Raw genomic sequence first — 23,503 nt, forward strand, 5'->3', positions numbered from 1 at the left:
ATGTCTCATCATTCCAGCTTCTCATGCACAGAAAACACATCACCTCACCAGAACTTTCATTACATGGAACTTTTGCCAAAAATAAAACAAAACAAAAAAGACAGTAGTAGTAACTCCATAACTCCTTAAATTGTACTCAAATACGATCACTTAAGTTACTGATAAGGAGAGTAAGACCTGATTTTCAGTTTTCCCTTTGTAAATGAGGGGTTGGAAAGTGAATGGTGCTCAGCTTGTAAAATGCCCTCAGCTGAGTGTTCTAAGTGGGCAATTATTTTAAACATACTCTCCAGGATGTTCTAATGCTATACAGACATTACTTAATCTACAGAGAGCAGCTTACTTACGTCTGGGGCTCCTTTTCATTTTGCTGTTTTTGCTGTGGTTGAAGAACGTTATTTACCAGCTCAGTAATCCCACTAAAGGGAAACCACCTGTTTAAACAAGCAAATAATGTGACTGAATAACCAATAAAACCACACTAGTTCAAATGTTTTCTTATCCAACGTTAGTAGAAATACATAGGCAGAAAAGCTAGAGCCAATGGGAATGCTAGCTGCAGAACTAAGTCAGCCACTAAGGGTGTAAGGGAAGTAAAGTTCTACAATTCACCAGTTCACAAGCAGGCAGCAAGAACCTACATCCAGCTAACATGTGGATGGAGTAAGAAGCTACAGGCAGCTCTCTTACAAGCCAGTCAGGAAGCAGATGACAAACTACCTGCAGCCTATCAGGTATCAGTGAAAGCTAATACCATCAAAGGTGCAGAGAGCAGAACATGGCAAAGGTAGAAAAGTCAAGCCTAGTGCATCTATAAGATACTTTACTTACTGTGTCGGCTGTGGTTTTTGCTCTTCTTTGACCCTAAAAAGATAAGTTTGCACAACTGAGTGCAACATGTTGAAAACAACTACCCTGAAGTACTAAAATCTGTATCAGATTGGAAGGGGAAAGTCCCTATTTTGAGTTAAAAGTATTTGCTTTAATATTTGTTGTATGTTAATATTAAGTTATACTATGGGCTTACTTCTGTTTAGTTTTAAAACTGGGGAATGCCAAGTATAGAAAACTTAAATATGTAACTAAAAATAAATCAATAATGTTCTATACCTGACTTCTAATTTTTTTCACATAATACCATGTTAAACCATTTCCAACAATACATTCAGCTACAAATACAAAGGAAGGGGCTTCGATTATGTGAACTATTTTTTTTTTTATCCATAATCAAATTGCCTGTCATATCTCAAGGCAAATCTATAACATGAAATATGCTATTTAAAATGCAATATACTAAACTAATTAAAGGAAAGTCTGCATTATATTTATTAAACTACAGGGATGTCAGAACCTGAAGGCAACCTAACTAAAAACTAAGGAAGGAAAGCTAAGAAATTTTACCCTTGAGTGAACTTTAATAGGACTTGCTTAAAGAAATAATTGGATAATACATACAGTAAGTTTGTTTAGTACTGATTAATAGTTGTCCACTGTCTTAAGGGAAATATTCCATCTATATACATGCTTTAACTTAAGTGAGCAAGCTGATATTCTGTATCAAACCTGTGCTGGTTTCAGCTGAGGTAGGGTTAATTTTCTTCACAGTGGCTGGTATGGGGCTGTGTTTTGGATTTGTGCTGAACACAGGGCTGATTACATAGAGATGTTTTTGCTGTTGCTGAGCAGGGCTTACACAGAGCCAAGGGCTTTTCTGCTTCTCATACTGCACCCTGGTGAGGAAGTTAGGGGTGCACGGGAGGTTGGGAGGAGACAACACCTATCCTGAGATGAGACAGTTGACCCAGAAGGGTCCAAAGGGATATTACAGACCATGACACCATGCTCAGCAAATAAAGCTGGGAGAAGTAGGAGGCAGGGGGAGGTGGGGGGTATTTGGATGGAGTTTGTCTTCCCAAGTAACTGTTGCCCCGATGGTCAAAATTTTAAGTGGATGCTTGGTGTAGCTCAGAGAACTAAAGCTCACCAAAGTACCTCTGTATCTCCTCCACCAAATGATATCACTCCATAAACATATTCAGTGACTACATAAGATTTAAATAAATGGACAATGAGAAACACTAATATCTTTCCAAAACTGAAAGGGAAAACTGAACATGCAACAGACAGTAAAATGTCTTCTAGCATGGTTTTGCCTCTTCAGCACGTTAGAAATGTATATGCAAAGTAACATTCCAGTACAAAAAACAAAATAAATAAATAAACAAGCCCCACAAAAACAAGCAGGTATATTAAACAAACAATCAAGTTAAAAAAAATAAAATGTCTCATGCCATTTCAATTCCACTCTACCATGCATCCTAGTCACATTATTATCTTTAATCAAGAGAATCCACACTAGTTTTTCACTGTAGAAAATTCAAAGCAGGAGAAATGGAAGGGATGGGAAATCTAAGCATGCCCATACTTTTCTCCCTAGGTAGTTCAGGACATTTAGTTTAGATCCCAAATATTATGAGACTTAAGGCTCCATGGTCAGCTGTGAGAAGGAAACTCCCAGATAATAATTCCAAGTTCCTAAGTTACCTGCACTGAATTAGGCACTAAAATGTGATCTCCCTGACAACTGGACATTGAAAACTGACTGTATCACTAATCTGTATGTTCCTTTCCATACATGATTTCCAAACATAAGAACTCCACTTTTTTAAGTAATTACTTGATTGTGAACTGTTCTATTGAACTAAGCAGAGGAAACCCAAGCCCTTCACATAATCAGATTACAGCCAACATATTTCCTTTGGATAGTGACCATGGTCAATAATTTTTCACATGTGGAACTGAGATCAAATTAACATATGATACTAAGAGTGTAGCTTGAAATCTTTGGTGCATTTTTTTTCAACAGAATCTAGCATATTTACATTATAGTATATATCTGGTGGCTCCAATTGCAGCTGCAAACCCTTGGTATTTTTGAAAAAAAAGTCTTGCTATCAATTTTCAGTTTTGCACCATTAAATAAAATGCATTTTCCATTATCAGACATGTTGAAAACCTGCATTTAAAATTAATTTGTCAGCATTTTATAGGAACATTGTGTTCTAAGTCAAGATATGATATGACCCTACAATCCAAAATATCTCTTAGAAATTAATCTTTTCGCCTCCTGGAATTCTGTCTCATTCACTATGCACTTCCCAACACTGCAGTTATGTGAGGACAAGAGCTTCCATTATTATATAATAGTGACGCATTCCTTGAGCACTCTCCATACATCCTTCAGTCCCTGGATTAGGAAATTATCTTCCTTGATTTTATAACAAGCATGGAAGGTGATCTACAATTTGAAAAGAAGTTATTAAGAAATCTATTTAAATAATAGATTTTACCATATGATTTTAAATTAATCTTATTGCTTAAAATTAAATTAAAATTATTCCTTGTGGATCAACAGGCCTGAACCCTTCATGTGGACAGTCAGGTATTTATCTTTCAAGGTCAGAGAATGGATATAGATTCTGTATCTGACTCAGAAAACCACAGACTGATTTCTGCTACCTTTTTTTTTCTTAATTCAGATGAAATTACAAGTTGTAGCAACTGACAGAAATAATTATATATTAGATGAAATGAACTGAATGTATTTTTAACACTGCTGTGGTTTTAATATCTTTTTCTAGATAGAAAAGGGCTAAAGAGACTCCAGATAACCTAACTTGAACCCTATCTACATGTACACATACAGTTGTGTTTTCTTTGGTTACAAGAGCTGCTTTGTGTACTCCCATATTTAGCATTGCTTTCTACCCTCCTTTCAAAAACCAACTACAAACAATTGTTTAAAAGAAGTGTCTTGCCAGGTCAGCAAACTTCCATTTTCTCAACAGACCAACTGAAATACCCCATGCTCTTTCCAGGCTACCTGTCTTCATTTAACCTTCCTATGTCTTTTCAATTCTATCCACTCAAAACTCTACCAAGAACATTTCCAGTTGTCATTCTTCACTAGAAACAAATTCTGACCAGCACCTGTTCACTAAAACCACCAAAGGGCTGCAGATAATGGGTCTGACCGACAGTGACTGAGACAAGGTATTCTAACAATTCAAAATACTAAGTATTTTAACACGTTTTCTAAAATTTTGAAAATTGAGTTTGAAAATTTTGTCACTTTCTTCTTTTTTTTTTTTTGCAAAGATCACAACTCGTTTTCAAGTAAAGCAGTGTACCAAGTCAGGATTTTTCTACTTGCCAACAATAAAGAACTTTTACACCTTGCACTTTGTTATTGTAAACCTCTGCCCTTTGAAACACACAGCACCATTATTCTTGTGTTCCTCTGCAAGCCTACACAGTGCAAGTGCCAGACCCCTTTGATCTTTTCCAGTAGCTGGAGTCATTAAGTTAAATCTCAAGTCTCAGTGAGCAGTTTTTGATGTTAGATCCTCTCCGTGTACTAAAAATTTCCTCAAAGATTAAGGCTATTCCCACTGGCACAGGGAATGAATATGAGAACAGAAAGAAGAGGGAAGAGAACAAGAAAAATGGAAGCAGAAGACTAAGTAAAGAAAAAAATCTATAGAAAAGTTATTATCCCTTTAAACTCCTAATACTTTTCTATTTTTCAATCTACTGCCACCAGTAAAGGCTTCTCTCTAAAATCTACTATGTCAAAACCATAAAACATTTTTCCAAAAAGTACTTTGGAGGCAGGTAAACTAACAAGCACTGTTACCAGAGCTCATCTCTATTTTCACATGCTTGGATGCATAAAAAACCAAAAACATAGGGGAAGAATTCACATGCTTTGATCTGTGAAAATAACTCTTAAAACAAACTCTACACCTCCTAGATATCTGTATTAGTTCTTCTCAAGTGATGTTTGGGGAACCAGATTTCAGAATCAGCCATCCTTGGCAGGGATAAACATAATACCGACCACTAACCCAGTAATACTCTCAAGATTCAGAACTTGCCATCCATGAACCTATAAGCACAGGGAGATCTAATCTGCAGGAGTAAGCTGGGTGTACCTAATGTCTCCTAGAAACACTGAGTTGAGCATATAGCACATAACACTCTATATCACACTTTCACTTAAAAATCCTACAGGCCAGTAGTTTCAGTCTTTTGCTCAACAATAATCTATGTTTTCCTTATTCCCTAACCAACTCAGTGGACTATGAGAGACCAGGAAAGAAGTTTTTTCTAGCCCTTTTGTTAAAATTGAGAAGACTAGAAAAGCAAGTCAATCTTTTGCTTGGAACTCATCCACAAAAAAGTCTAAATCACTTTATTATTACTATTAATGCTGTAATGTCACTAGTATTAATTTAATGAAGCTGTTGATGCTTCTAGAGTAGTTGTTTTTATTAAATATATTGCCTAGGAAATCCAGAGAGAGAGACAACTGTATGAAATTCTTAAGTTTAGAAAATGTAGATCCTAATGGCAAAGCAGGATATATGTGCAGTAGTCTCAACAAGCAATGTGTGTTACACTAAGCTTGATTAACAATCAACATAAGGTTAAAAATATTAATGCAACAAACTATTTGGTTTTCCTAAAGCAAATCATACAGGAAGGGTGAGGGACATTCTCAGATCTATAAAAAGAATTGTCACATTTTGCTTCCTCTGCAGATACCATACTGACATTGATCTCCAGCTTTGTTCACAATAAAGAAACAGAAATAGTTGAGAGAAGACAGCAGCAAATAATTTTGTCTCTAACACAGATTTATATTATATGCAATAAAAATTAAAGGTGCTCTTTCAAATAAAAACAGCAGCATGAATACTAACTACTTTATAACCACTTGTATTATAAGGTGAATTAAACTGAACACTATCCTCAGGACTAGTATTTTTCTTTCTTTGCATTCCAGACCCCACTAATCCAGGTGACAGGACAGACACAGCTTTCTCAAGAGTCAAGGTACCAATCTTTGTGTTCTCTCTTCAATAACTGTCTACAATTATAAGCAGATTTGAAATATTCCAAAATCACTTGATAATTAGAAAATGTTTTTTCAATGCACAACTAATGAAAATATTTTAAGGAAGCTATGCATACTAGCTTTCTCTACCATTTATATAGTCCCATTGTCACAGTACATGAACATCAATAACTCTAAAAGTATTTACCATTGGCAATATTTCTTAATTTAGAACAACTTCCTCCCCTGAAACTTATACTCTTGAAAATGGCACTGAAAATAAAATAAAATAAATTTAAAGAAATAATGATACAATTCTAATCTGCCTTCCCTCTTGCTTCCCTGTGCCTTCCATTATTTCTTTCCAAAAAATTGCATTCAGTGCATAACTATATTCAAACCACTGTAGGGATACCCATTCCCTTGTATTAATTGTGCTGAAAAAAGAGAGAAGATCATCAGCTCCAGTGACATTTAGGGGTTTCCACCACCCCTAGAATGCAAGGTCCATTAATCCATTTTCCTAGATTGCCCGCTGTGGACTCCTTTTTTTTTCTCCTAAATCTTCATAACAGTATTTCAATTATATGCCCTGTACCAAATGAACAACAAAAAAGGATTAATTAGTTACAGTGACTGCAGTGACTACACTTACACACCAGAAGTTAAGACATGAAACAAGCAGGTGTATAACTTTGCCTGCATCCCCTCCTGACAAAACAGTGGACTTAGCACATACATCTCGTCAAATGCAGCCAACTATTTTCTTGAGAAGGCACCTCTGCAGATTAAGTAAAATTATGTATGTTTAACTCCAAGAAAGGAGGTCAAATATAAATCCATGTCAATTACATAACCATAAAATATATATTAACTGAACTGATTCATTGCATTGATTACCCTATTGATGCTATAAGAACATACACATAACATGCACTTTAACTATTTTGTTCAAACTTAAAGTCTTTAATTTTTATTACTGTACCTAGTGTGTTATTAATTAGAGAGTATAAGCAGCTTAACTGGGAAGGATCATATTTTGGACAAAAAAAAGTAATACCTTTCCAAAGGAATATTTTCCTGAAGATATATGCAGATGATTTTACTGTAATTTTGTTCTAACAAAAGTACCAGTAGTTTCCAGAAGAGCACTTTGGTAATCAGACATTTGATATTAGCAAACAAGCAGGTGGAGAAGTTGGGTACTTGGGCTAGAAACAGTATCTGGTACACAAAACAAATTTAAAACCTACCTAAATCCAAACTTAGAGGTTAAACATTCCCTGAAGTCCAAATTTAATTTACCTTAAAGATGTACACAAACAACAAGGCAGCACCATATATACTTTAGAGATAAGCACAGATAATGCTCCTGTATAATAGCATGAGCTCCCTGAATGAACCTCAGATGAGCATCATCCATAAACATAGTGAGACAAAGCCTACTCTGATATTTAGATGCTAATTAGAAATTGGATGGTTTAATCCAGGTTCCAGACAAACAAGTCGCAAAGTGAAATTTTGATGCTAATGTTATAAGATATCTACTAAAGTGTGGTTCACCATGACCAAAAACAGTGTTCAACAGCCCTGTAATTTAACTCTAAAACTGAAAAAACTGACAGTGTGCTTTGATTATTTCAGAATCAGCAAAATAAATCAGATTCTGCTTATCTTAGGATATGAACTCTTCAGGGCAGAAACGTTTCCTAGTGTTCATTTCTGGGATAGGAGATGGAGACACCATGTTCTACAAATCAAAGCTCCCTCAATTCTCACACATCCTAACTCAGCCAGACTTCTTCCTTGCCAGTTGGTAGTGTTCATAGTAAAATGATAAAAATGAGTGTCAAACTCATCAATCAGCATATGAGAAAATTATTATAGTACAGTTGTAATAATAAGTGCTACAGTGAGCAGTAGCCATTATGTTATACACAGTATATACATATAATATATATAACATATGTACATATATATATACACATATAACATATATATGTTATATACAGTTCCAATAATTATTTCATGGAGCAATACTCTCTTTTGGAGGTTATACAAAATTGCAAGCAGGAGGCCTAGACCAGGGAGATGATATTAAAAGGTCTCTGTTAAAAAATGTTTGTCCAAACCTACCACAATTTAAAATGGACTACTGCAGCTTTTTCCTATATTTAGTAAGGAAAAGAGTATTTTGGTTATCACAAAGTGGTAATTCCTAAAACAGAATTTGTAAGCCCTCAGCATTAGAATCTGTTGCCCTGTGAAATAAACCAGCTGCTTCCCATGTAGGTATCGTGTCTGCTGAGGGAATGAGGCATGAACAAAAACTTGGTAACACAAAAACAATAAAATAATAAATAATAGAAAGTCTTGGATCACACAAAGGTGTCAAAGAAGAGCAACAATTAGAAAACAGTATAAACAATCTTAACAAAGGAATTATGTGGAGTTGTGCCTTTTAACCCTAAAGCTCCAGAAGTTTTTTTCAGATTGGCATGTTACTAATATTTTGGAATTAGGAAATTCAGATTTGCTTTTTTCTGGGTAAAGCATCCAATATCTGTCAGTTGTTCATCTCTAGCATCATATTTAATAGCTGCAAGATTGGATCAGCTAATTTGCAACACATAAAACCAAAAATTGCAGTCAGAGCAAAACAAGTAAACACCTCCTTGAATCTCATAAGTTTGTTCTGTCAGTAGACCCCTTTTTATGTTTAAGAAAAAAAAAAAAAAAAAAAAAAAAAAAAAAACCCCGCAATGTTCCTACAAATAATTTTGAATTTCTTCTAAAAGTTCAACTGTGAGGCAACAGTCACCTGTCCTGATGGATATTTGGTCACGCTGTCTTCCTCACACAACTTGAAAAGTCCTGACTTCTCTCTGATCTCAGTGCCCATATTTTACACAGGCTGAAACCCCTCACATGGGAGGCTGACTCTTGTTCACAGCCTCTAGTTGAGTAGCAACTGCCTTCACTCAGGATGTTCTAGCTGATTGAGCTTTAAGCACATGCATATTTCATTAGGGTAAATAGTTTTATTTGGATTTAATTTTTTTCTCCAATTTAGTAAGTGTTACTCTCCTAAATCCTGCAGATATGTGGATATTTCAGGCAGATGATCTGTAGAGAATTAAAAAAAAAAAAAAAAAAAAAAAAAATCAGAGACAGCAGGCATGAAACTTGAAAAAAAATATTGGACATTCCTCTAATTTTCCAAGAGGGAATAAAGACAAAATTGTCCAATTGTCACACAAAATTTGCTATTAGATGCAATTTTCTGTAATTATGGGGACCTCATACCATGGGGGTGACTTGCATTGAAAAAATGTCGAAGTTACAGATATTTCTAGAATCTAAACTCTATCAAAGATTAATTTTTGACAGCTAGTGTTCATTTGACTGTATCTATTTGCAAAAAGTCAGGTTTCTCCACAGAAGTGATGGAATAGCACTTAGATCTGTGAATGTAATCTTGTATATTTTGTGTAAAGAGAAAAAAATTTTACATTCTTGCCTACAGTGTGAAATGTACCACAGTAGCTGCATTACAGTGAGCCATATTTACTTCTCAAAATAAGGATGACTGTAACAAGATGACTGAATTGTATAGTCTTGTTCATGACCAAAATGCAAACATTTTATAGTAATAGCACACAAATGCATCCAAATGTAACATACACGTGTACAAGACTATTCAAACTTTAGTAAATTTATAATCTCCAAACACAATTTTACCAGAGTGATTTTCAGTAATGGATAATCAAATACCAAATAAGGTGTTGCCCTACAACAATTTTTCTTAGAAAGCACTCAAAAAAGGCTTAAATAAATGAAAATTTTAATCATAATTTATTTCATTGTATGGATCATAACTTGCAGTTAACTGAAATTCTCATGGAATTCATAAAATGAAGCAGAAAGCCTAATATTAAAATTGATAGAAAAGCTAGGATATTGAAATCAAACCCACTAGGACCTTTCCAGAACATTAGTTGAATTCTAATGTAAGTAAAGTTTAATTTTAGAACAAACCATTAAAATATAAGTTTCTTGTAAGGGTTTTAAGTTCTTTTGGGTTGGATTTTTACTTTTTCAACAGTAGATGGCATTCCAAGCATCTCCTACAGAAAGTGCTTTCACATAGATGCTTGCTCTGTCACCAGCTGCTAGTGAAATATGCTACCATGGGCTCAGCTGCTAGCAGGTGAATTTTAAAACAAAATCATTTTAACTCTGTAATTAATTTTAAATGCACTGGTAATTACTTTAGACTTGATACATTTTTTTTTCTGTTAAATAGCAATTTTGTAATATTACTATCTCTAAGATACCCAACAGGTGAAAATAATATACACTAGAGATTAAAAACTGAACAGCTGACAGTAAGTTAATATTTCTCAGACTGAAACATTTAATTGTGTGAAATGGATTTAAATTTCTTCCAGAGTTCAAGCAATCCTAGAGAAGGATTATTGCAAAGGAGACAGCAGGAACAGAAATAACACATCTCATTAATTTGTTCCTGTTCTCTTCAAACCCAGCCTAACAGAGAGCCCCTTTTTGGAGCAGACTTGTGTCCTGCACCCCTTTACACATGAACCCCTGGATCACTATTGAAGAATAATCAGAGTGTTGGCAGGACAAGTGCTTCAGCTGTAAGGCTGGATTACTAAATGGCTTGAAAAATTCAAGTTCCCTACCAAAAAAGAAACACAATATAACTTCTGCTACCAAAAAAAAAATTAGATTCTAAGATTTAAACAGGAAATGAAAAAACATGAAAATAAAAATAAATGAGAAATACAACAGTAAGGAAAACAAATTTAATGACAATACTTTCCAGTCGTCTATAATCAAGAAATCATTAATTTTCTGATTTGGTGTTGCTGTTCACATAAATCCTTAGAGTTAGAAATATTATTATTATCAAATATTTTATTTAACATTTTATAAGAGAATCATGCCTATTTTATTACCTTATTCTATTATATATTCTATATAATCATATAGAAAATATTATACATTATCTGTGATGCTGATGATGGTATTATGATGATTACATCATTCTATTATGATGCTATACTATTATTAACACCTGTCTTAGGAGAATAAAGCATAAAATACTGGGGTTTTTTCCTGAGAACATATTTAATTGAATAAAAATACAAATGGGAATATTTTGGATAGCATTGAATTCTCTATTCACATTTTCTACAGAATTTAGAGTTCATATCTGGAAGTCACAGGAAATTACTGTGGTAATCTTATCTGTAATGTAATGTCTCTGACCATATGAGATATTTGAGGTAAATACAATGCCCAGTTTACATGCTACTGAAAGAAAGCACAACAGATAGTGTCTGGTCCTTCATTTGATGCATAGAAAAGTTAGAATCATAAATAGAATATTATTATAAACTGTCTGCATGACTAGTTACAGTAACAGTATATAATGAGTTTTCATGAGTTTTATATTCCTGAAACAATGTTCCACTAAGAAAGAAAATATCCCTGTGTACTTCTGCCAACATTTCTCTTTCTATCAGTACTCTAGAGGGGTTTGCTTGCTATTTACACATTTATTTAAAGAGAACCAAAGTTAGATAATACTTAGAACACTTTTTCTAGATTTTTTCTGAAGCTTTGTTTGTATGCTATTGTCATGTATTCATTGCATGAGCAAGGCTCTCCTGGTGTGAAGAGGTTTTTTTAATTGATCTTTTTTTTATGCACATTTTTCATTGTCACATTGTACAGATGTATTTACAAGCAGCAAGAAAAGTGATTCTCAAACTGCATCATAGATGCCAACTAAACTGGGGAATTGGGCTTGTTATAGTGAGCAAACTTTGGGCTCCAGAGATTAACATAATCCAACCCTATGAGCACAGCCAGTTTTGAAACTACTGACAATTTTGCATACATTCCATTCTCCCTGCACTTTGAGCATCTAACTTTCAAGGTTTTAAAACCAATATTCAGACAAACTACCCATCTTTAAAAAAAGGAACTACTTCAGCAAATGCCTTCTAAGCAGAAAACAACTCGTTTGGTCTAATTAATAACGGAAATTTAAAAACTCCTATACTAATAATTTATATTAATTTGCATTTGGTCTTGCCATATATAATCCTCTGTAGTGCCCAGTGGCTGAATCTGAGACACTTCCAGATTGAGGGAGTTGAGGATTGGCCCAACCCATGAAAATTTTGCTGCTTTGGGTCCACTGGGTTTGACAATCCAGAGTACAAAGCAGGTTCATGAATCAGGCTGCTCTAAATTTCAAGGCTGTAGTGACATTATACATTTATTTTTGCTTTGGGTTTTAATGTCCTATTTATAAACTATTTATAGTTTATGCAAAAAATTGGTTTAATAACAATAGAAAAAACTCCTTAAATTTCACTTCTGCCTGCATCATAAAATTGAGAATGAAATGAGAATCTGATCTATGAAACTTTTCCCATTTCTTGGTAAAAACATAACAACTATTCTCTAAATAGGCTCCATGAGAGAACTCTGGATTACGAAAATGTGAGATCGCAATCAAAAATTGTACTACTATTTATTAAATTCTGTGATTATTAAACTTCTTTAACTGAGTTTCATAAGGCAACTACTCAGACATTATTATAACTCTTCCTCTACAGAGCAATCTAACCTCTAAGATCATATATAAATTACAGTTTAAATCAATAGAAGTTGTTGGGACATTTTCTTCTTACTCTGGTTCAAAAAGTATATCCCATTGGTTCCTGAAAGAAGTAGATATATTTCTATAAATGTTGAAATTCTCTCCCAGAATGATGAAAAAGTTTGTGTGATCACTTTTAACATAGTGCATTCAGTTTCAGAATCTCTCTGAAATTGTAACAAATCTTACCCATCTTCTGTCTGACTTTACTTTTTCCAGTGTCTTTTACAAAGCTTAACTTTCCTAGTCAGGCTATAAAAAAAACCTTCCAACAATCTGACACAAACTCAAGTGTTGGTAATCTCTAAACCTTTACACCAAAACTAATGTCAATTTTAAGTGTACAATTAAACATCATACACAATTTAAGAACACAGTGTTCTCTCAGCAGTTAGGATTTCGATGTTGACTCAATACCTGAACTTCCTGAAAGGATGCAATGTCATTTGCATGACATCATAAAGTAGGATCTGAAGTTTTCACCTTTGTTTTCTGTTTCCTGGGAATAAATTTAGGAACTAATTAAGAACTCAGAACCCTCTCCCTGACATACCTATTACCTGAAACACCCATTACTCCTTTATAAGAATGGTCAGTTTGGGATTCCAATAACTTGAGATTGGCTAATAGGTTAAAGACATTTGTAGCAAGGGAAGGCAGGGATAGAAAAAAAAAAAATAAAAATCAACTTCAGATCTCAAATTCCTCCTTCAGCAAAACTACACCTGTACTAGAGGCATTAACAGAATGCTACCTGTAGAAATAGTTACTTTGTGAGCAGCATTATTCCTAAACATGGGTTATTCAAACTCTTATCTGAACAGAAGTTCTGTTCAATAACAGAATGCTGCATAGCAGCTTTGAATGATCATTCAACTCCTAAGTCTTTATTGTAATGCAGACACCCATTGTTCTCATTCCTAGCTAATTACAAGCATTCATTCATGTCTGTTTGCAATTAGAGTACATTTGAAATGAATAGAGCTGCCATTCATAAAGATGCTAAATATAAATGAAAATTAGCAAATACAAAATGACATCAAAACCAGCTCAGACAATAGTCCTATGATTTAAAATGTAGCACATGCTAAACATCCTTGAAAGTTAACAATTCTGCAGAGCTACACCACCAGTATCAATTTCCAGTTGGGAGTAGGCAAGTAAACTTCATGAATTTGATATTTTCTTATACCTATATTAGTAGTATAAATAAGAAGTAAAGGCAACCTATAGAAAACAAGTTTAAAAGTGATTCTCAAGTTCACAAATTAGTGAATTTCTATCTTGCTGTTTTGTAACAAAAATACTCGCCCCTTTTTTCTGAGGGAAGTGGTGCATGGATTTTTGTTTAAACAGACACAAAGAAAAAAATGTGTTTCTTAGGTAAAAAAGCTACCCAAAATCAACACAAGGAGTAGACTTTTCAAAACTGTAGAAATTAATGATGGAAGGATGACATCACTTTGTTTCAGAATAGTTAGTCTCATAAGTGATTGTCTATCCCAATTAGACAATGTTCAATACACTAAGTTGTGTGAGAGGCAAATGAAAAAACAATACATTAATGGTTGAACGTCTAATAAAACTTACACCTTCTATTTTCTGTCTTGTCTGAATCTCCCAAACTGCAAGTGAAGCTCAACACTTCTTTTCCCATCATCTACTTGGGGCATGAAAAACAGCAGCCTTTCATTTCTTTGAAAATTTTGAAGTTCCCCTAAGTCTTCTGTCCTAAAGCTTATCTGAAGTGTTCAGACTCTTCTCATGGCATGTTTTCTAGAGATCCCACCTGGACTACTTCAACTTACCCACTGCTATTTTGAGCTGCAATTTTGAAAACTCGCCTCATTCTGGGCATTTAGTGGTGCTCATTATTGCCTGACAGTTTTGTAAGACATTGTAATGTTTATGCAACCTATGATAGCAAGCATCCTTTCCATAACCACATGTGCAATTAAAGTTCATTTTCAGCATAAGAGGCTGTCTAGAGCCTAGATACTGTACTTGGGAATAGATACACAGCCAGTAGCTAACTTTAATTTCAATGTATGATTACATGTAAGCATAGTACTTACTGAATAATGTCCTTGTTGAATATCATTCAGTAATTTCAGACCATCTCTCTATTTTCTCAAAATAATTTATAACCTAACATGCTTGTAAGTGCACCCTATTCTTTCATTCCCAACATTAATGAATGTGCTCAACAACTTCTGCAAAATTTCATCTGGTAAATTTTTGTTTAGACAGAAAATCATCCATATATAGGAAGTAAAATTTTCTGGTCATTACTCATGGTTAAATAAGACTATTCTACAGTAGTTTTCTCTGTATTACCTGCCCTAGATTACATTTTTCAATAAGATATTAAAGCCTTCCTCAAGATATGTTATCTATTACCACTTCTGTGTCTACAGAAGCTGATATCCGTTGCAGAATTAAGTCAGATTTTTTGGCATGATTTCTTCTTGATAAATCCACATTGACTACTATTCATTTATTTTTTATCTTCTAGATATTTACAAAAACTTTGCTTATTTATTCCCCAGGTTTTCTTAGAATTTCAGTAGACTGATTCACTGCTAATCCTCTGTCTCTTTCCATTCACACCACCCCAATTTTCTAAAGGGGGAATCTCTTCTTGCTGTTTTCTAGTCTTATATAGGAGCATATCCAGAAAATATATTCCATCAGATTTTCTGAACTCTTAAAATAGATTACAATAAAAGCTGTAATAATCAGTAATTATTTCTTTTTGACTTACAAATAAAATTAAAGTCAATTTTAGAAACAAATCTTAGCATCTCAATTAAAATACTAATTCAGCAAATAGAAAACTACTTTCTAAAGCCCTGTCTATTCAGATCCCTTGATCTGAATAAAAACATTAATAGGAAGCATGATTCTAACCTTTTAGAATAAAACACAGCATAGAGTATCTGCAACCACTTCTGAAACTTCTCATTCCCATTCTTGGAAAAAAAAAATGGGAACGGTCCTGTGTAGGTACTAAATGCTCTCTCTGAAATCATATTAACCACTGAAGAAAATTTAAAACTGATTAATACTTTTAGGTAACACTGTCTTGGAAAGCACAATAGTTTCATATTACATCTGGATCCCTACTCAAAGACAGAGCAGACACACATATCATAACCCTGTGAGACCTGTCTGTGGCACTGTTGACCTGTATCAAACATTCCAGATTTTCTTTAATTATCTGGCGTATTCTCTCAAGATCTTAGTATTCTTAGTCATAGCTGAAACTCTTACTTAAAAATCAGCCCTGATGGAGAATAGAAAAATGCAGAGATACAGATGTGCTTGAAACAACAAGAAACAACACATTTTGAAACTGATAGTCTCAACTTTTTCATATAGTTGATAACACGCTTCTTCCCTTTAAAAAGGGGACATCAACTCTAAGAAAGACAAAGGCAGCTAAGCTGAATCCCAAAATTCATGGGCAGCCTACACAATTCAAAAATTTAGTTAAACCCCTCTTACCAAACTGTGTACAGCAAAACACGGGTGAAAAGTGACAAATAACATTAAAGAGTTCAAAAAAAATGGGCAAGAGTGACATGAGAACTGGGAAAATGTCAGACCTGAGTTCAGGATTTTTTAACCTTATTGGAAAAGTGATAAAAGCATTGTTTTGATTTCACCATTATCAATTTTTATGTTCTCAGGAGACACAGGCACTTCAACAGGCATTTTGACTGAAGTTGGTTCATTTTCTCTTTGGCACTGTAGCCCCTTGATCATTCAAAGTGTGTCCACATTAGTTTGTAGCCAGGCCCATCAGGACTCAACCAAGCTGTCATCTTGGTTCAGAAAAAGCAGCTATGGATGAGAAGACAATGCAGGTTGGTCTGCATGGTGAATACAAGCACCAGCTGGCCTGGTAGCCTGGGCTTGTATCTTAATGTATAGAATAGAATAGGATTGATATAAACTGAAGTATCTGTTCTTGAGGAAAAGACATTTGGAAGAAAGAGAGCAGAGATTAGAACAAAAACGCAAGTTTTGAAAGTTGAAGTTTTGCAAATATTGAAACATTTTACTCATAATGGAGTGAAACTCAAGTCAGTATTAGCTGTATTAAAAAATATGTTCTACTTCAATCTCACTTTCTTGAGCTTGATACAATTCCTCAAAGAGATTGATAACATATGTGATGTAACCAGATCTTAATGGTCCCTCATCTAACTTTAAAATCTACTTAACCACTCCTCCATTCTCTTACTGTGAGCTAAGAAAATTTCCTGTGTGATTTCAAATATGCAGCCTTTCTCAATTGATCACACCCTCTCATATAAGTCACTCATAAGTCACCATCTATGTCCCAATAACAAATTAACAGCCATCTACCTGAAAAGTGAGATATATTTGAAATGAACATGATGTGAGTACTTTTCACAGCTACTTAAACATTGAGGATAAAAAGCATGCATTGAAAATAAAAGTTGCATTCCATGCATGAGGCATATTTTATGCTAATACAATACCACCACCACAAAACTTAAATCTATTTCAAATGTATACTAAAGAGATACTTATAAATTACAATTAATAACAAAGTTATATAGGGGTTTATGTGTTCATCATGCTCAAACTATTAAACAAATGTCTGTATTTTGCATAGCTAAAACTAGAAAGAACATTTTTTGTTTGTTTAAAATTCTTTCAACATTTGATAATAACTGTAATATAAACAATGCCCCTTCCAAACAAATGCAATATTATCTCAATGACTACATTGATGAAAAACAGTAGCACTCCACAAAAGAAAGGGCTACATTTAATAAGACTATAAAAATACTAAATTCCTGAACTTCAGAAGGAGAAATCAGCAAATTCTTCCAACTTATGAGAAAAGGGACCTTTTTACTTTCTGGAGAACTTACTGGAGTGGCTTTTATTGCAGCTCAAAGAAACCATACCTGGTTAGCATATTACTCAGACAATGGAAGTAACCTGATTTCTGCAGAGTATAAGCACTCTAGACTGATCTATAAAAAGCACTATAAAATTACTACCTAATTAATTACACACAATGTTTCTCACTGATAATACAATAACAGTGCAGAATAACACTGATTTGCAAAATGTTCTCAGAACAGAAAGCAGTGCTAGAAGTACTCTGTCATCTTCCACAGTCCTCAGAAGGAAATAGCAAGCTCTTTTGATTTCAATAAAAAGACATTCTATAAATAAAATGTATTTATATCTTTGCAAATAAGCAAAAGAGTTGCACTGATCACGGCTTTAGAAATCTTGCCTAATTTTTCTAAGATGCTTCAAAGCCCAGCTTAGCATCTGGATGTGCTGATTTTTATCACTTTTATAGTGATAGCAGGGTTTCACTACTTAAACAAGATCTCCTCAGGACTGAAGAAAAGCTGGTGCAAGCTGAACAAAGAGTGAATGGGCACACGAGACCACTTTATGTATCTCTATTTTCTTGGACACATATATCCTCAAATTGTTAAATCAGTCAAATATTTCAGAATTCTCTTGGAATTCCTCCTGACAATGGCTTACCATACAGCACCTATAGCAGTTTTTTTTCCTTCCCTAGTTTGCTAGGAGATTCAATTTAAGGGTGCCAGTATTTATCAGCTGCCATTATCATTACCTACCTCACCAATCCAAAATTCATCAGCAAGAAGCCATCTGCCATTATCATATTCCCATTAACATTTTTCCACCATAAGTACTGTAGCCTACTTTTCTACTCTCTGCTCTGATTTTTAACAGAAGAGAGAATCGAGTGGGACATTTCAATTCTTATGTTCAAAATGCTCAACATCTTGTGTCCAACATGTTCAAGATAAAGATCATGGTCAGCAATTTCCCTTTTCAGACATGATAATGGTTTTAGCCCCCATGAATGCAGACACTTTCTTAAAACAATCACCCAGTCCTAAACCATCCTGTCTTTTCTTGTAGGTGCAAGGTGCACTGATCTCACCTCTTCTAATATAAACACAAATACACATTTTTAAAAAAACCCTCCATGTTATAATAAACCCCACTAACTGCACATGAAATTCCTCCCCCAGGGAGAGGATGTGAGAGAACAAACCAAATGTAACAGATGTTAGTCATATCATTTAATGCATGACTGAAAATCTAAAGATATACGTTGATGAGGACAACATAAGAACCTCTGCAGAACAGAATGGGATTAACACTTCAGTATGTATTGTTAAAATGAGTAAACAGTATAAAATAAGAACAAAGCCAAAGCTCTTTTTCAGATTTAATTAAATTGAAAACTATAGAATGACCAACAATGGCACATCAGAACTTCTAATTTGCAATAAAGTCTGTCAAAACCCAGAAGCCTATAATTCAAAATAAAGATTAAATCAGCTACAGATGACCACACCATAATACTGTGGTCAAACTTATTGACACTAATAATACCCTTTTTGTGATATCTTTTGTTGTTCCTGTGTATGGTTTCAGGATGCAAATGCGTAGACTTCATCATAAACATTATCTAAATTAGTTACTGAAACCACAAGTGAGTGCCAAAATGCCTATGATCATTGTATTATTAATTACAGATATTACAGCAGGTCAAAAAAAGGGAATTTGTTCTGTGCATCACTAACAGTAGCATTGAAAAGCCTATAATTAAAAAAAATAAAAGATATGTCAAAAAAACCTGTATAATAATTTTATATTTATTGGCAATTATTTAAAAACCTCAGAGCTCAAAATAAACACCCATAAAGAGACTACATAAATTTTAAATGTCTTTAAAAATTAAGATATTTTCAAATGCTAGTAATTTTCCTAAACACTAGTTAAGGGAATTATTAAAGCAGTGGTCTAGAAATTTTTTAAAAATATGTACAATGTCAAAGATACCTGTGGAATAGCCACTGTAGTCTTTCCTGTTATGAAACTTCAAGTAGACAGGAAATGTAAGCTATTTTCTATAAAATGGAGCAGAACAGCAGCATCTGCGATGACACTTATAATTAATGTATTTTATCTAAAAATGTCACCTCCATAATAGCTCTATAAAAATACATTTGGTTGGAATGTCAATGACCTCTTAAAATTTATATAGCTCTTTAAATATAAATCAGTTGTGAATACTGCAAGTCCTTTCTAAAACAAAGAAAACACAAATTCATTATCATTCATTCCCCAGGAAAGAAAAGCAAATTCCCTATAATCACTCTTGGAAGGAATTCTATCCCAGGATTCCTAGTCTTGTATACAATTGATAGCTTAGAGCTTTTAAGCACTCAGAGAAAAAAAAATCTTATTGCAAGAACCTTAGACTTTCCAGGTTTCTCATTTAAAATAACAGCATTATTTTATACATGCTTGATATATTTTACTCCATATGTCCATATGCTGTGGCCATAATATAGACATATCAGGCAAGCAAATACACAATTCCACAAGGCAAGGCTAAATCAACCTTCAAGAAACAGAATTAGAGCTCCAACAAAAAATATTATTTCTCTGCATAATGATACAGCATGGAGGCCAGAGACAACTCCTTTCCTTCACTTTTATGTTAAAGTCCATAGATACAGTAAAAGACTACAAATATTTAGGAACATCCCTGACTTGACACAAGTGTCTGAACAGACAAGGACTAACAGCAAGATTTAACAACTACTGTGTACACTCTTATGAGGCCTAAAAATTACCCCAAAACTAAAAAACAAAAGAAAATTAAAAATTGCACTAAGTACAATTAAGGAAGTTCAGTATCCTCAAAACATAATGTAGACACACAAAAATCTGACAAATAAGCTTTATAGATCTAGCCAACAGAAAGATAAGGACACTCCTCTTCCAAATTTCAGTCTTTTGCATGAATTTGGGTACTTGATTGAAACCTCTCTATATCTATAAAATTTTAAACTATGTCCAATTATCTTTTCACAGAATATTCTTGTATAAGTCAATATTTAACTGAACAAACTAATTTTTTATAAATATGGTATTGATCCTTTGGCTAATAGCTTGTCTGGCCAGAAATAAAAGTAACGGGATAGAAATCCAGATTGTTTTGCACTCACAGATGAAATCTGTGATTTTAGGGTTACAGAGCTTGCTTTCCTAGCAGCCTCTGCACAATATCATAGGTTCAAGACCTGGGAGAATGAGCATACCATCAGACATTCATGGAAGGCTATGGGGCATATCCTAGTGGATATTTCCAAGCACAGGAGAATGCAAACATGTTTGAATTATCCAATTGCCACCTCTGACAAAGTGACTGCCCATGTGAAGTGAAAGGAAAGCCTCATGACCTGGTCTCCCACAGCATCCTTCAAGAGAAACTGGGGATGCATGGACTGTCAAATAGATGGAGAACTGCTTGGACTGCCAGGCTCAAGGTGCAGTGAACAGATAAGGAAGTCTAAGTGGTAGCCCAGAACTAGTGTTGCTCCCCCAGGATCTTTTATGGTCTGGGCTTGTATTCTGGTCATCTTCTTTCATTTCCTCATTAAAATACCTCTTATGGCAGACTTAACTATAAATTTTTATTACTATGTGAGCCTGCTGTATGTCTGAATGCTCAGACAGCGTTTAGAAACTTTCTTGACTGTTTTTTGGTTATGACAAGGTGAACCTCCTGTTTCTTCCTGTTAAGACACATCTGTGCACATGCTAAAGCCCAAACCTAGACATGCAAGGAGCTCCAGGGCAAATACCTGGTTGCATGGTGATAGGTAGGCATAAATCAGAAGATAAATTTCTAAGACATCCTGATCTTACATATATTCCTGACTGTGTAACCTTAGCAATTTTGGAGATTATTCACTTTACTCAAGTCTGGCTGTTCAAGGCAAAGTAGCACATCCATTGTTAACTGCTAGTATCAGTGTTGCTTTCATTCTATTTCAAACAGAAATGCTCATTCCACAAAAAAGCATCAGCTCCACTACTTAAATTAAATTTTATTCTATCATCATTCATTACACTACTATCCATTTCCAAATATTATTGGACTCTACAAAATCAAATATTTGAAGGATTCAAAGAATCTTCTAGAAAAATAAGATTTGCCATTTGTCTAAATGGTAAGTGCTACTGTAAAGAAGATTAATTGTGTTTTTCATTTAAGTACACACTGTCCAAAAGAAAGGGTTGAAGTATCACCTTAGCTTTGTCATCTGAAAAGCTGAAACAGCAAAATCTATGCATGTTCCATTTTTTTTATTGTTAGAACTTATTACAAATGGTACAAGCTGCAGAAAAATTAAACAGGGTAATGAATATTTATTCTGAAACATGCAAACACAGTTCCTGTAATTGTTTTTTCCTAAAGCAAAACACTTCTGACCAATTACTATATCCTGAAGCCTAACAGGTGGGTTCTAACAGATGTCATTGATGCTTCTTTGTTTAATACAGAGCACGTTATCACTATGTGACAAAGTGAACATTCCTAGATAACATTCCTAGGATCATTTAGGTTGGAAAAGACCTTAAGACCATCCAGTACAACCATAACCTAACACTGTCAAGACCACCACTAAACATTTCTAACATTTGCTTTGCAAAAGATTCACAATTGGCAACAAGGGGACTGGCTACTGCCATTTTTTAATTATTTTATTTTCAAAATATACTGTAAAAAAGAGATACATTCATCATCTTGATGCCAAGGATATCAAACAGGCATTTAATCTTTGACTGTCCACAGAAGTTTGCACTAGTTATCTAAGGTGTTTCAATGAGTAGATATATAAAAGACATCTTCCTTTTTAATGGAAGGCAAGATAGAGTTCAACAGTTTTTGCACTATGAAAAGTCACTCAAACCTAAGGATTAAAATAAGCAGGCAAATGAAACATGCTAAGGAGATCTGGATAAATTTTTAAAGATTATTTTCCAAGACTTTTCCAATTGACCAAATATGTTTAAATTATGGGCTTATACTAACACACATTTGGAAGACAAGAGATCCTATTATCTGTATAAAAGCATGAGTACTGTCTTTTTTCAATATTTCTTGTTAGTTTTACAATGAAAGGAGAAATTCTGCTAATACTCAAACCAACAAAATAAAATAGCCAAAAATAAGGTGAAGATATAAAAGACTAGCTATGTATTTTTAACTAGCTCTCCTAGTCAAAGTTTTTATCAAGACTACTACAATAATTCTACAATCTGTTATACAGAAGTTAGACCATATGGTCATAATGAGACCTCCTTAGGAGGAGCTTCTCATAGCTGTAAAATCAATGACCAAACATTTTAACTACAAAATGTTAGGATGCATGCTGAATTAAATTTACAGCAGCTTGGAACTTTTTGAGTAGAACTGACTAGTAAGAGAAATTTTGTGTTTCTTTCTGAAGAGGAAGCCTAACACATCACATGGAAAAAAAACTGTGTTCAAAAATAACTATTGTTTCAATAATTATTATTTTAGATAAAGCACAAAAAATTCAATTCTCTCCTATAACAGGAAGTCATTCTTCATTTTCATGATGATTTATGACAAAGACACTGATCTTTTACTATGAATTTAATATATAATTGTACTTTGAAATAATGACATTGAAACAGAATATTTAGAAGTTATCCTAAATAAATCAGTACAACTATTTCCCTCTAAATTTTGGTTGAATTAGCTTATTTCTATGATATGTTTTTATTTCCACTAAACTGTATTTATTTGTTTTGTAATTTTTCATTTTTAAAAAATGGAAACCAGCAATAAAATGAGCCCTAAGTTGATTAAGTAATAATTGCACTGTATATAATTAATATATACATTCTTTTGTTCTTCTTTTACACTACCTGGTACAAAAATAAAAGGAAGAAATTACGAAAGATGAAAAAGGTCTGCTTACACCAGTGCAAGTACACAATTTTCTCTGTCTTGAGTAGGTTTATGTGACAACTGA

General features: G+C 33.9%; 1 protein-coding gene across 3 annotated transcripts in view; it reads right to left on the reverse strand.

Annotated features, from left to right (window-relative positions):
- RIMS2 (regulating synaptic membrane exocytosis 2) overlaps nt 1-23,503 on the reverse strand; it is a 449,695-nt gene that overhangs the window by 389,134 nt on the left and 37,058 nt on the right. Inside the window, exons 2-3 of one of the 3 annotated variants that reach the window (XM_056484739.1) lie at nt 832-864; nt 348-434 (exon numbers count right to left, since the gene is read on the reverse strand). The exons of the other annotated variants lie outside the window; for them this stretch is intronic. Of the exons in view, the coding sequence (XP_056340714.1) occupies nt 348-434; nt 832-864 (120 nt within the window). The remainder of the gene's footprint in view (nt 1-347; nt 435-831; nt 865-23,503) is intronic. 3 annotated transcript variants of the gene reach the window in all.

The sequence above is a fragment of the Oenanthe melanoleuca genome, chromosome 2 (genome assembly GCF_029582105.1).
Source record: "Oenanthe melanoleuca isolate GR-GAL-2019-014 chromosome 2, OMel1.0, whole genome shotgun sequence".
NCBI lineage: Eukaryota > Metazoa > Chordata > Aves > Passeriformes > Muscicapidae > Oenanthe > Oenanthe melanoleuca.